We start from the raw sequence: 15,797 nt of genomic DNA, 5'->3' as shown, positions 1-15,797 counted from the left end.
ACATCTGGAGCTACAAAAAAGGCGCAGAGGAACACAGGCAACCTGAAGACTGTGATATGCCCACCCACGTGTGAACAAATTTTCATTTGTACTTGTACAAGGGAGGAATCTTGCACCAGACATAGGATATAAAAACAATGAGTGAATCCTTGTGTGCAACAGAGATTTTAAAAAAATGCACTACATCATGCTTGCAATATAACAGTATTGATCACCATCTCATTTTATTTTAATTGTGGTGACAATATTTAGCCAACTTAAAAAAAAAAAGAAATTAAATTAAATTAAATGCACTAAAATTTTATTAGAGCCCTGAGGATATTTCAGAGGAAAAACAGTGCCAGCAACTTCTGCTTTAGAGCTTCAGTTGCATTTAATGCATTTTTATCAATAACTCAGCAGCTCATATTACTACAGCTCCATTGAAATTTTCATGCTGGGAAATCTAATTCATCCAATACATGAATCCATCACTTACAATGCCTCTTTCTCAAATGCTACACAACTTCCAACCCCCTAGATTTGTCTCTAAAACAAAAACAAAAACATGAAGGGGCCTTTCAATCAATAATGGAATCCCTCTGATTCTGGTACCAGCTGAATATTTTCTCCAACTTTGCTTTTGTTCTTCTGGGTTAGAGTCCCACAAGGGAAAGGGCTTGTTTTCACTTGCAGCCTCATCAATACCTAAATCCTGGTGAACAAGTGACACTGAGAAGCTGTAATCAATAGCTCCCTCTACGTTTTTTCTTCTGGTCAAATGGTTCAGCACTACTGACAGGCCTGACACTTAGAACATGATGCTAAATCTTTATCAACAGCTAGCTAGGTGACTGGCAGAACAACACTCAGGGTGCTCATTAATGCTCATGGCAATCTGTGAATAAACTAACTCCTCAATAATGTGTTTGTTTAGAAAAAGGTGAGGAAAAAAACTCCCTGCACACTGTATTGATTGCTTTTGAACTGCATTTAGTGATTTCAGTCTGAGGATGGGAACAAACTGTTGTACAACGCTGATGCTCTGCTTGTTAGGGGTTTTCAATTTGATACAGAGGAAAATTGACCATCCTATTATACTGGCTGATAAACTGGATAGTTACAGAAAGCTGCCAAACTGTCAGAAACAGATCAGTGAGGCCATAATAGAAACAGCTGAAACATCAAGTCGTAACACACAACAGAAATTGCACTTAGCAAAAAATAATCTTTTGGTTTGCTCGTGTCCTATTGCTTTTCCTGCCCTGCTCTCTAATACAAACGAATACTGTAATATGAGCCAGCGTGAGTTCCAGTTTATGGCTAGCCACCTAAGGAATTAATGCACAAGTAGGTTTATGTGCCTAGCACATTCCAAATCAGTGCTTCACAATCTTGCCCTAAATGCACAATTACTTCATTCAGCCTTGAATGTTTGAAACATTTTGACTTGAATAACACACTTCACTTAGGCTAGATCGATGTTTGTGTCAGGTTTTAGCTTGAATGATAACATAAGTATGTAGAATTGGGGAGGGAGGGGAAAACATACACAGCCCCATTGCCAGCAGACTATTAAATATACCTCATTTAAGTCACAGAAAAGTCGTTTATGATAGTCTTGGTCTAATCAGCCCAACATTTCCCAATCCCCATGGGTCTATATGATTTCTTTTTGATCCTCCTATACTATTCTAATGAGATTTTTAATTGAACTTTATGGGTTTCCTTTGAGGACAGCAGCCCTCACCATTAATCTAAACTGCTGTAAACTATTTGAAGGGTTTTTTTTCTGCAAAAAGGTGAGCCATCTCCACCATGTCCTTGGCATAATTTAAAGCAAAGATGTTGCATTTCTCAGCTGCTGCCGGCACTTTTTCTACTTTCTCATAAAGTTGAAGGTCAGTGTATGAATTATGCGAATTAACCCAACTACAAAAGGAGACCTGTAGAATGTACACTCCAGAAATTAAGCAGGCAGGATCTGCAGAATAAAGCTCCAGACAGCTTTTATTTCAGGAAAGCAGTGGTTGAATTGAAATATATATATTTTAAAAAACAACAGATTTCTAGTAATATTGACATTTCAGAATCTCAGTAAAACGTGATCTTAAAAAAAACTTCATTATTTAGAAAATTAAATCATACTTATGTAACACTGGGAAAACTTATAAATACAGCCATTTGATATATGTTAGCTGCCATGCATTTTGTGAAAACCCACATATTTAATGAACTGATTCAGCAGTTTTCTGTGGGTGATGGGGCTTTAGTGAATACATAGAGGTATCTGACATAGCATTCCTTTAACTTCACATACCGAGGACAGCTCTAGACATATAAAACCATCAACTCAAAACCATCAACTCAAAGAAGAGTTTCATATGTGCCCAAAAATCTGCTTGATGAAAAGAATTCTATTAATATTCTAAAAGCTGTTTCTGGCAAAGATTTTAAGGTCCACCACAAATCCACACTAAAGTTAGAGGTGTAAATATTTCTACTCATTCTCCTTTAATAGGCACAGCAAGATTATGGTAAGTTTAGTTCTATCATAAGGGACTGTCAGCTATATAACCATGCTTTGGATAAATCATGCAATCATGCATTTAATATGGATTAGATTCAGTGCTTGCTCCTGCCAATCTAGCAAAGCAGGAAAAGGGACATACGCTATTCCAGGGGAGTCCCAATTCTCTAGAGCAGATTTCCTTGAGCCACAGAACACAAGGAGAGAAGATAATTAGTAAATTTCCTCACCCCTCCACCTGCCACCACCACTCCACTAGCCCTCTTGGATAGAAGAGATCCTCCCATTTATAGGAAACAATTTCTGGGTCCAACCCCATCATTTTCTTTTAAAATAATGTCTTTAAAAAAAAAAATGTTTAAAATGTTCACATTCTAGAACTGAGACCTGGTATAGTAAATAGATTCCAGCATAACAATGAATTTTGTTTTGAATTATAGCTGCTTCTGCCTTCTCTGCAATAAAGTGATGAATGCTGGATATCAATGACCCATTAGCTCTAATGCCAATACACAGTTCGAAAGATTGTAAGGCCCAGGATTTGCTTTTGCGGAAAAATGCTCTAAGCATTGAAAAAAAAAAATGCTTCCACAATCTAGGAGCCTACTTTCCAGTTAAAGTATAGCGACATTAGAACATGAAATGTCTCCTTCTTCTGACCAGTACTGATTGGCATTGTATCAGTACCTAGATAGCTTTACACTTAACAGCATAGGTCATAAATGCCAACTAATTCTCATGCCAAGATGAGAATCAGGAATCCCAAAATAGGCTATTTCAGAACTATGCTACTAATGGGGACAATGTGGCCGGAAGTCATTTAGAAGTGTATCCCCTGCCCTTGAAAACTAAAAGACTATGCTTGATACAGCCTAAACTGGTGAAGCTCATCCACTTTTCAGGAAGTTCTGCCACCAGAAGACAGACACTGTGCTTCTGACCCAGGAGGTAAATGAGGCTGGAACATACCTGGCTTTCAAAATCCAGAACCTGACCTATTTAGAACCTATGTCAAATGTGTTCCTTTCAGAATCCAGATAATATTTTGCCCTTTTGCACCACAGGAGCTCACAGAATCAGACTTTTTTTTTAGGTGATAAAAAAGTGATCCTTCCAAACCTTTACAGTCCTATTACAGCCTAACAGGAAATCTTGCTCACAAAGGGAACAGTTCCTTCCATAAAATATTGCTTTGTATTAAAAAAAAAAAAAGGAAAGGAAAAAAGAAAAAGAAAAATAATAAAAAGAAAATGAGCCACATCCATATAACTTTATACATTAAAATAAATGCAAGGCTCCCATTTCAAATAAATGATGGGGAAATAAATCATATTAAACTGGTTTATGCATTAATGCTGATTAAAAACACTTACTGACCTTATTACTCATAGCAGAGTAGTTTTCGCAGCAGATATATTTAATCTAATGACATTTAGCCCACAAAGCTTTCTATCTCAACCCACCATCTTCCATCAGGTTGATTTGAAAGTTGACATGGACTTACAGGATTTCTTCTCATCGCTCCTCCGACGGCTCTGGCAGCTGTGCTGTGGCCTGCCAGGCCTGCTAATTGCTTGTAAGAAACCACCTCTCCAAATTTCACCTCTCTCAACAGGGTCCACAACACGTCTCGGGTGAATGAAGCTGAAAAGAGGGGAGAGGGAATAAAAAATGAAGAAGTAACACAGGTTTGGGGTCCTAAGTTACTTTTTTAAAAAGTGACATTTAAACCCTGGAAGAGCAGGCTGCTTGACCAAATTGCATGCACCTGTACCACCTTCTTTCCCTCCCATTTGAGCAATTTCCCCAGTGCCAGCCATGAATGTTGCCAATAAAACAGCAACCTTGACACAAGTGTGGGGTTTTGAAGCTCTGCAGTAGCCAAAGGAAAGAAGGGGTTTTTTTTTCCTTTAGAGGGAGTGGAAGGTCCAGGGGGAGAAAGAAGTATTTTATTTATCAAATTTTGCCACTGCCCACCTCCCCCAAAAGAGGGACTCTGGTCAGTTTACAATAAAGCTAAAAAATTTAAAATACAATAAGACCATAAATAATACATAAAATATAAATATAAATACAAGATATGAGTATAAAATAGAATCCAGATGGCAGTTAAAAGTTCTAAGTCAATTCATGTATATATGAGGACCACTTTAAGGCACCAGCCATCCCCAGGAATAACCACTCTCCTCCCTGCCCCAAGCGACGTGGCAGAGCCAGGTCTTCAGTGTGTTCCGGAAGATCAGGAGAAAGGGGGCTTGCCTCACCTCTGGTGGTAGAGTGTTCAAAAGGGCGGGAGCAACTGCAGGGAAAGCCCGCTTCCTGGACCCCACCAAATGGCATTCTCTTATAGACAGGTCCGTAACATGCCCTCTCTGCACGGCTGGGTGGACCAACAAGGCAGAGCAGAATGTGGAAAGAAGCAAGAGCTCTGTATGCTGGCCATTAACAGAAGAGAAAAAAAAGTAGAAGAAATCCCAGAGAATGGAAAAAAGAGACAGAAAAGGCTTTGTGAGAAGGAAACAGTGATGTATAGTAGTAACAGTAGAGAGCATATTGGTAATTGTAATAGTGTATCAGTGTTTCTCAACCTTAGCAACTTTAAGATGTGTGGACTTCAACTCCCAGAATTCCCCAGCATGGCTGGCTGGGGAATTCTGGGAGTTGAAGTCCAGACATCTCAAAGTCACTAAGGTTGAGAAACACTGTAGTATATAGTATAAAGGAAACATAGTAATAGTATATAGTATAGGGCAGTGTTTCTCAATCTTGGTAACTTTAAGATCTGTAGATTTCAACTCCCAGAATTTCCCAACCAGCATGCAGGGGAATTCTGGGAGTTGAAGTCCACACATTCTAAAGTTGCTAAGGTTGAGAAACACTGTCCTATCCTACCAGATGTGCCGCACTAGTCTATTGTCAGTGTGTGACAGAATGCGGGAAGTAAAATCAAATGTGTATTGCATGCTGGCTGGGAAATTCTGGGAGCTGAAGTCCACCCATCTTAAAGTTGCCAAGTTTGAAAAACACTGGTATAAAGGAAACATTGTAGTAGTAATAGTAATAGAATAGAGCAGAGTTTCTCAACTTTGCCAAGTTTAAGATGGGTGGACTTCAACTCCCAGAATTCCCCAGCTAGCATTGAAGTCCACCCATCTTAAACTTGGCAAGGTTGAGAAACACTGAAATAGAGTATAGGATAGAGTGCTTTTGTCTCTCTCTTGAGTCTGGGTCAATCTAATTGGGTACAGTTTAAAAGAGAACGCATGACATATGCACAGCAACATTTTCTCTTTTGAATTAGCACGGCAATCAGTTCTATGATGGTGTTCTATATTTAAATTCATGATTATTAAAGAGTGCACTTTGAGTAACTGATCACTATTACAAAAGCGTCCAAAGCTTTGATTTTCCTATATTTTTAATTTGCTTCCAGTACAATTATCCTGTGAACACATACAATATGCTTTCCCATTAAATTGGCAAGCATAAATTGGCATACAGTCAAATTAAAAAAGAAAGAAGAGGAGGAGAATAATGGGCAGGACCTGTTTTATAATGCTTTTCTATCTCCCAGTTTCAAACTTCAGCTGGGGAGGAAGAGAGCTAGCAGGCTGGATTATTGTACCCCTCCCAGCTACCACTTCACATTTTAGATATCAGAAAATGTAATGGTGTCCCCCAATATATATTTCATATTTGAGTGGGTAATTCTCATTGGAAGGGAAACACTCATTCATTTGCTGTCTAGTTACCCTTGATTTTCATATTGCTGTTAATAAGGCATGGAGAGAAGCAAAAGAACCTTTGTATATTGCTGCAGACTGATAATGAGGCATTCATCTATGGCAATGGAAAAATTGCCTGTGGGTGACCAGGCATGATCTGATTATAGAAAGAGAAAGGGGAATAGCATGTTTTACCATGTTACCATAGCTTAGAACTCTACAAAACAGGTGTGCACCTGCTTCTTGACATAGGAGGGAGATGGGAGGAAAATTTAGATATGACAAGAGTTGTGTAAGAATGGCTTTCTTGGGAGGGTTTCTCACTCAGCTGTTGCAGTGTCCAAGTGAATATGCTGCGGAGGAAAGACGCCTGTGATTATTTTTGCCCAGAATTATTTATTTAATAGATTTGTAGGTCATCATAACTTCCTGGAAGCTTGCAACTATAAAACATAGTCCAGAGAATTAAAACAACCACAGCCAAAAGGAACAGAACCACAAATCACAATCACCTATTAATCCCCAAACACACTTCAGAAGAGCTACACTTTACCAACTTCCGGAAGGTTATCTCAGAAAGGACACCATTTCTTGGCCATATACCCCAGAGATGTCCCAAAGGAAAGAATGCTGTAATCTACTTACTGATCTTCTCACAAAGGAGGAAGACTTATTATTTATTTATTTAATGCTATTTGTAGGCCACAGAAATCCATATGGACTTCTGGGCATGTACATTGGTTTGAAATATAATACAATAAAAAAGAGCAATTATAATAATAACACTCCACTTGGTGGCCACCCAAACAAAGAAATGGACCCAAAGCTTGCTGGAACAGTACCTGCTCCCTGAAAGCAAGGAGAATTGAAGCCATCCGTACTTTTGCAGGTAGAAAGGCATTCCATGGAGAAGTAGATTGAGGATTTTAGGTCTACAATAAACCATAAGCTTCTGTTCCCATAACCAATTCCTATCTTCCTCTCATTTGCTTATCATGGATCTCTTCTAGCTTTCTAATTTAAGGAGATAGGTAGGGGAAAACTCAGGCCCTGAATGATTTTTCTCTAAAGCCTTCAAATGAAACATTTCTGGAGGGCTGGGGAAAAAAAAAACTTATCTGCTAGTAATTAAATGAAAAAATAGTCACATGATATTTACCCCCAAATAAGCATTTTCTCTTTGTTGTTAAATAAATCTACATATATTTCCTAATTTTAAAAAACAATTTCTTAAATGAATAGCATAATACTCATTTCAGTGAAAAAATATCTGTTTAGCCTTTATGATAACGTTAAGCAAATTAAATATCAGCATAATCCAGGTGATACTAGGAAAGGGTCATCAAAGAAATTAACTTTGTTGTTCATTAATTTACATGGATTAAAAAGGGCAGAGAGATAGCAAATCTGTTCTAGTTCTTTTATGATATAATTTCAAACTGTACACCATTTGTGGCGCTAGGGTGATTTTGGGGTTAATCAGACTGATTTGTCCTTTTAATTGCTTTCTATTCAAAGAAAATTCATTAGATAATGTTGTCTTCAAAATTCATGAATCAATTTAACTGAAGAAACCATATTAACAGCTTTGGGTTCATTAGCACACGGAGTTGTGTTACGAGCTGATTGCTAGGAGAGTTTCCTTAGGCAGTAAGATTTTGTTGACTGTAATTTTCTGGAAAGGCCTATTTGAAATCCAACTCTAGATGGGGAGAGTGGATTTCTCCTGCTCCATTCTACAGCTCTTCCCTGACTTTACTATGGACCATGCCTGCTCTTTTATTTTGCAAGATGAATTTTGATAATTTATTTTAGAAATTGATTACTTATCAGTTTACCCCTTGACTTACTCTTTCCAGTCTTTGCATATGGTGCCTCCTGGGAAATGTAGTCTCATACCTCTGTAGCAGCCTAAGCTCTTGGCATCCTTTTTACTGCCTTGTCTCCCACTTGGCCCTTTCAGCCTTCTTAGGCAGTGACAATTCTTCCTATACAGCAAAGCTAACTGGACACAAAACTAGCAGACTTCATAACAGCTGTTGGCATAAAAACAATAGTCTTGGGAGGAAAGTCTTTACAGTAGAACTAAGTAAGCAGTGATGCCCACTAAAAATCTGATTCAAATTGGTGCTATTTAACTTGTTTTCTTGAATTTTTGCAATTAGGATAAACGGGGGTAGCATACCAAATGAATGAAGTTAATGAAAGCTCAGATTGATTTTTTTTAAAACCGAGGGAACAGAGTACAAACCACCAAGCATAGAAGAATATTGTAACAAAAAATCCAGACATCATATATTCACAGATGATGTTGACAGCACTTTAGCATCTTTGCTAGCTCCACTCTTATGATACTTAGGTATCTCTTGGAATTATTGTACTTCTATTTCCTGTTGCCTCATGTGAGGGTATGAAACCCAACATTCTCTTTCTGAAATGTTATGTAGTGTGGATTCTACATACAATGTAATTAGTATATATTCCCCGCAGCAAAGACTTAATATTATAATGCTTAGAAGAGAAACAACAATTATGGTCCATTTTAAAATAAACTTTCCCCATGCCTCTATCTTTGGAAAAAGCACTTGACCGTGAAAAACTCCAAAAGTTGTCTATAGTGGTATTTGCAGTTTCATGGAATAATTTAATTGCACTTTGGAGTATTTGGATCTTTTGTTCTGTGTTTCCATTTCCATCCACATAGGAGCATCAGTGGTCCTGTATGGGGCACATGCAGCCCCTTGGACAGCTGCCAGCAAATCCCAAGCTCTATGATTCTTGCAAAACATGGAAGAAACTTCTGCCTCTAGACGCTCTATAAAATCAAGGGTGGCATTAAAGAGAAATTCCAAAGTAGCAGAAACTTTATGTAGAACTCATTTTATTTCTGAGACTCCTAACCCAGCGGTCATCACCCAAGGAATTTAGGAAATCCAATCTTCTCTTGGATAGCAACTTGGCTGTGTCTATGGGCAAAATTTCCCAGTTTCAAAACTCAATCTATGTTCAGCTCCTGGAGTAGAGAAATATTCAGGTTTATCAACCAAACCCACAAATTCCTTTCCATCGCAGGGCAAGGCTTTATTCCCACAAATCTAAAAGAGACCCACTGCTTGTATACATAATGTCAAATGATCTATATGGTGTTTCTTTTCACCACTGCATTTCCAAGAATTGGAGTAACTTAAGGAAACAGTGCAAGGAAGTTTTGACTTATGACATTCCATTTGATAACTAAATCCTTCTATCAGGCTGTCAATTTGAGTAATATTATCTTGCAAGGGTGGATTAAGGTCATAGCTAGGGAAGGTGTGTGGACAAGGTACCACTGGAGGATGATGGGAGCTGCTGTGTGAACTATGCAGTATGTCATCAGTCAGATAGAATTCAAGAGTAGATTTTGTGCTCAGGCTTTGGGACACCCTTGCTTTTCTCACAATAAAAAGATTCCCGGGACCGATCCTCCCTGCACTCATATTATGAATTGTCAGATTTTAAGGTGTATGCACACTCAGTTGTTTCACCTACCAGCTTTGTCCCATTGAATGCAACAACACAAACGAAAAGGGGAAAGGGATAGGAAATGTAGGTTTGCATATGCTATTCTGACCCTGTAAGGGTTGGGTTGCCAATGATTTTCAAATGGAATAATGGCTGGCTCCCATGCAATAGTTCCCTAATCCCACAAAACATCATAATCAGAAGGTTCTACCTCCCAACAGAACCCTCCACCCCGTTGCAAGTGGTCAAATGTGTACAAAGGGACATGCTGAGGAAATGGAAGATGGGTGTAATCACCAAGGAGGTGTAAAGTGGCTTATTTCAGAAAGGCTAATGTACAATAGGAACTTGGGTGCAACTATTCCCACTTGTGTCAGAATATACAAGGCATCACTCACTGAGATCCACACTCAATATGCCCATGTCACTTTTAATTCTTATCTCAAACACTTCTTATGCATTCATAAGTTTCCTTATTTATCTTAAAATTATGCCTTCCCTTAAGATTTAATCAAAGTTTGGGAAACCACCGAAGCTGCAGAATGCAAGGGTAAAGATTTTACAATGAAAAACAGAATATTCATCCTTCTGCCCCAGCTATTGCACAAAAAAATCAAATGCAAAAACCTGTACTGTATTCCACTACCGACAACTGCACCCCTATTTTTGTCCTCTCATGTTTATTTTAAAACATTTTGCTTTCCATCAAACTGAATGAGCAATCATAAAAAGAGGAATATTTTTTTCTCTCTGCACAGAAACAATACATTGGAACAGTATGCATATTTCTCACTATTCCATTTTCAGAAAAGAATAGGCTAACGCCTGAACATTTTCAGACAGGCAACGGAATAGATCAAAGGTTTAGAGAACATGCCACAAATACTTGACAGAATTACTATTTCCTTGTATACAGTGCTACCATGAGATTAAAATAAAAACAAAAACGGAAAGATCACAAAGAGTGAATGTGCTCAAGGAAGAGCTAAATGCAAGCCTGATCTATTTTAAGTAGGTTTAATATGTGGAACATGCTGTGTTGGGAAATTCTGAAAACAGAACAGTGGGAGCTCATGTAGAGTTAATAAGCAGTTGCCATTCCATAATAAGAGCCTGCTTAGCTGGAACTGTAGTTTCCGTAGAGAACTTCAACTGGAGCAAAATTTGACTCCATCACTAACTCTAATGTACCTTATTTTGAACTTTTTTTACAAGCTTTACGGATTGGTATTAAAACTCTCTGCTTAGGAATCCAAGCAGTAACACTTCCAGGATTAAATTATTTGCCCTGTGACACACAGCAGAGGACTACAAGGCAAATAAACTTTTCAGTAGTTGATCCCAGCTTCGAGCAAGGTCCAGAAAGGCCCCTACTCTAATGTCTTTTGGGCATGAGATGAAGTTCTTTTTATATTTCCCAAGAGCTTTAAAGTTATGCTTTTGATATTGATACAGTTTTATTGTGCAGCTGTAGCCCTCTGATAACTGTTTTAATTGTTCTGACTTCCTGTATTGTATTTGTCATTAGACAAAATAGATTTTTAATTTATTTATTTTCATAAATGAAGTCTTACTAATGACTTGGGGCTGTATTTAAAAACACACTTAATTGATAGAAACTCAGTTGGGCTTATTTCTGAGTGCACATGCAGAAAATTGTGAATGTGATCCCAATCTTTTCTGTCTCCATCCTGCCTTATTCAGCTTTTCTGCTTAACACGCCCCCCTGTTCCCCAAAGCCTAGCATGATGCACACACTAAAAACTATTGGAATATGGAATTACTACAGAAAACAGTAGCATTTTCTAAAACAATTACTAGAAAGAAAAGCAAGAAACTTATTGCATAAAAGAATGGCCAGTTTTGGCTACAATTATATATAAGACTGAACATGTCAGGGTTTCTTTAAATGAGTATTTGTCAGCTAGATTGTTCACCTGTGATAGCTGAAACAGATCCACACACCAATCATTTCTTTCTCACCTAAGACCAACAGCTCAAAATAATACTGTATGTTTCAATCGTATGCAGATCATTTTATAAGTAACATCTGAAACATTAATTTTACCTTGTAGGGAGGGAAAGGAGGGAGCAAATGCATTAATTAGCTTAAAGCAAGCAGCTCACTATTGTGTCAAATGGTTTTATCACTAAACTCTCAGCTTGTGTCTATAAATATAATCTGTTCCAAATGAGATGAACCTTTATCAGTTTTCCATGTGGCCTCAAGCTTTGGATGTTGATAAATATATTGGAAAATCATGCCTTGATACCCACATTTCTCACTTATAATACCTTATAGTATTCTAAGCCTTAAAATATAGGCCTGTTAAGAATTAAAAGTGATCCAATGAGGAGCAAGGATTAATTATGAATAGTTCAAAATAAGTGACCCTGCAAGTACATAAAGCTGAAAGGAAATATTTATCTACAGTTTCTTCACTTTTGCCAAATGATTGGTGTGTGGATCTGTTTCAACTATTTCAGCTACACTGGAATATTTTCACTCTTTAGAGTAGTGAGCTATTAGAGAGATGCAAGTTCAGATCCACTCTCAGCCATGTTTTAGTGAAGATAAAATGGTCATATCATAGTAATTATAATATTCCTTAGGGGGTGGGGTTATTCTCCCTTTTGAAACATTATGTTTAATCAGTAGCTATCTTTGACAGAATCTGAAGTTGGCTGGATCTGTGGGACCTTTTACAGAATGATGCAAGTAGCTAATTTGCTCTCTCTGTTCATCAGTGCAACATACAAGCTCATACCGCTACAAGATTTTAAAATCAAAATGTGTGTGTTAATCAGTTCATCATTAAGAATGCCTGTGTCACTCCAGCAACTGTTTTGTGAACAGCTGTTATCAAAAGAGTGATTGTCACCATCTACATATCTTCTACCTATCACTTTTCTCTAATGTTAATGTTCAGAAGTCTTACCCACCCGTGAAACCAACGGGTGTGTGTTATCCTAGCTTGGGGTAACACTGTTTGCATTCAAGGTACTTCATGAAAGCTTATGTTGAAATAAAGTTGTTAATCTTTACCTTTATCCTTTTGCTGCAATAGACAAGTAATAGTCACCTTAATTGCTTTTGCTGCAACAAATCTTTTTTTGTTTTGTTTTGCTATAATAGACTAAAATGGTTACCTCTCCAAAAGCCGCAAACTGTTTTTTTTTTCCCTGCCACATTCCCTCCAGGCAGAACACCAGGTCTCAGAACCCACCCTGCAGATAAATTGCCCGTTAAGGAAAATTCCCCAGTCATTTTCCTGCCTCTGACAGAAATATCAATTGATCATCTTGGAGCATTAACAAGTCATCAAGCAAATAAAAGACAGTCACTTGACAGCCATTTTACTTTTGTGGATGAAAGGGTAGCCCACACAAAGTAGATTTGGAGGGTGCCATGTTGCTTTGTTTATTTTCATACTTAAAGAAATGGGTTCCTTGACATGCAAGATGTTTTTGGAGATGCTACTTGAATCACGGCAGGTTCAGTGGAACCAAATGGCTATCAAAATGGCAGAAGGACAGATGCAGCAGCAGCATCATTATCTTAATTTGTATTTAGGAAGTGTGTCAGATTTGTCTTGCCTGGGCCAGTATATGTGGCAATTGTTTTTAGTGGACTGGTCTCTGTGGATTTTGGTATCTTAACATAAGAGGAATAATGTAGAAACGAGGAGATCTAGTTATCTATCTAGTTATCTATGTGTCCATCCATTCATCTTTACTGTCTGATATATACCATGCAGATATACAGATAAAAAGAACTTGTTTATAGTAACTCATTCTATAGTAATTTGGCATTATAAACTGGTGCAGTCCACTAGAAGGGAAAACCTCCTCTTGTTCACTGTTCAAGCTCTTCCAAGAAAAGGGAGGGATGGACTGGATATCAATGTCAACACCTTTTCATTGCTTGGTAGGAAATACAAACTCCAGCATAAGTAATGGGAGGACCATATAAGCCTATGATAGATCAAGTGCTAAGGACCCATCCACTAAAGGGTGTATGGAGATCTTTTTTCACCCACAGTAGACTGTAACAATAAATGAGATTGCATTAACAAATATAGTTAAAGCACTTAGAGAAGATCCTGGAAGCTGGTTGAGATTCTCTATTCTATGAACTATTGTACATGAAAGCTGGCTGGGTGACTTTGGGCCAGTCCCTCTTTCTCAACCCAACCCACCTCACAGGGTTATTGTTATGGGGAAAATTGGGCAGCCTTATAAATATGATTTATGCATAAATAAAAATAAACCATGGTTTAACATCCTAGCTTATTCTAAAAGGTAGCTAAAAACTTGTTGACTTATTTTCATCTTTTGTAAAGAGGTCAACTCAGCCTTCCATCCTTCCGAGGTCAGTAAAATGAGTACCCAGCTTGCTGAGGGAAAGGTAATTACAACTGGGGAAGGCAATGGCAAAACCACCCTGCTCTACAGTCTGCCAAGAAAACGTCGCGAAAGTGGTGTCCCCCAAGGAGTCAGAAAATGACTCGGGGACCTTTCTTTCTTTCTTTCTTTCTTTCTTTCTTTCTTTCTTTCTTTCTTTCTTTCTTTCTTTCTTTCTTTCTTTCTTTCTTCCTCTTCCTCTTCTTCAAAGAGAGAAATAAAGTGCTCTGAAACCCATTCATATATTTCCCTTTCCTGGGCTAGATTCCACAAAACAGAAAGTCCATTTTCCAACAGACATCCACATTTCACAGATGTTCTTCTAACACAGCACTCTATTACAAGAGAATGAACATGTAATCAACCATAACCTGGTACTCTCTAGATGTACTGCTGAGAAATCTGGAAGTTGTAACACTAATCCTGTTTGTGGGCACCAAATTAGGAGAAACTAGTTTAGGATCTTGCATACTCCATATACTATATTGATCAGTAAACCATAATATCATGGCAATCCTGCTGTCTCTTCAAAACAGGCGAAGTTCACTATACACAATCCTTATAGCTACTGAAACTAAATCTCTGGGTGGTAAGTGTCCCGTTTTGCCAGTTTAGTATCCCCCCTTATTTTCCACCATTTTTTAGCAAAAAAAAAAAAAAAAAGACCTCAGTGATATATTTTGAATAGACAACCCAGCACAATATATTTATAATGTATGAAACCCCTTGAAAATGTATAGAATCTATGGACTCATCGTCTTCCAAATGTCCAGGTTTTCATGTACTATTTTACGACCAAGAAGGGCTCTATTTATGTATGAATTCACTGCAGTTACTAGTGGTTAAAACTTTCTTCAGTAATAACATTCTTGATCCCCGGTGCATCTGTTTCCCTTATCACATGGACCAATGCTAGAGATTGTGAAAGGTCGTCATTCTCTCACAAACATTTTTCAGATACTTTTGCAAACACAGATAGGAGCTCTAGATTAATGGCCATTTTCTGAATTATGCTCCAATCTAATGCTGGATAGGGGACAAATATAAAGAATCAGGAGGATGCTGAGGATATTTCAATTACAAATATATAGTCTAATAGAAAATGCTTGCATCATGGCTCAGATGGGAATAAATAAAATAAAACATCAAATGACAATTTCTTTCAAGCTGCTCCATTCACCAGAGCATGGTTTTCTCTTATCATATACTAAGATACAGATGAAATTATATGGAGGCTTCTATAACCTCTTTTCTTTTGCATTTTTTTTTTTTCATTCTTCTTCCCCTTGGCAAGTTTAGTTGCCTCCTTAACTCTAGCTCAGGCTGTATTCCTGCTGCTTCTAACACTGTAGATAAATCTGTCTGACAATGGATGATGCAGAAAGGCAAAGGTCTTTTTTAAAAAGGATACAACAGATATTTTAGCCTCTCAAAAGTTATGCATGGAGATAAAAATCTCAGTTTATATTGAACTCAGGTCTCCTACTTTGATCAGAATATCATAAAAACAAGAAAGATTACTACTTTTGAGGAAACATTAACAATTTAGGCCCATTAGTAGCCATTTTCATTTATTTATTTATTTATTAATCAAATTTATCACCGTCCATCTCCCAAAAGGGACTCCCAATTTTCATTGGGCTAATGACTTCTTCCCA

General features: G+C 37.7%; 1 protein-coding gene across 3 annotated transcripts in view; it reads right to left on the bottom strand.

The window, feature by feature from the left end:
- MGMT (O-6-methylguanine-DNA methyltransferase) overlaps positions 1-15,797 on the bottom strand; it is a 220,730-nt gene that overhangs the window by 14,933 nt on the left and 190,000 nt on the right. For all 3 annotated transcript variants that reach the window (XM_063307348.1, XM_063307350.1, XM_063307349.1), the window contains one exon: positions 4,014-4,153. In XM_063307348.1, the coding sequence (XP_063163418.1) occupies positions 4,014-4,153 (140 nt within the window). The remainder of the gene's footprint in view (positions 1-4,013; positions 4,154-15,797) is intronic.

The sequence above is a fragment of the Candoia aspera genome, chromosome 6, assembly GCF_035149785.1.
Source record: "Candoia aspera isolate rCanAsp1 chromosome 6, rCanAsp1.hap2, whole genome shotgun sequence".
NCBI classification, from domain to species: Eukaryota; Metazoa; Chordata; class Lepidosauria; order Squamata; family Boidae; genus Candoia; species Candoia aspera.
Note: the sequence above shows the minus strand (reverse complement) of the source record. Positions and strands in the feature narration are given on the sequence as shown.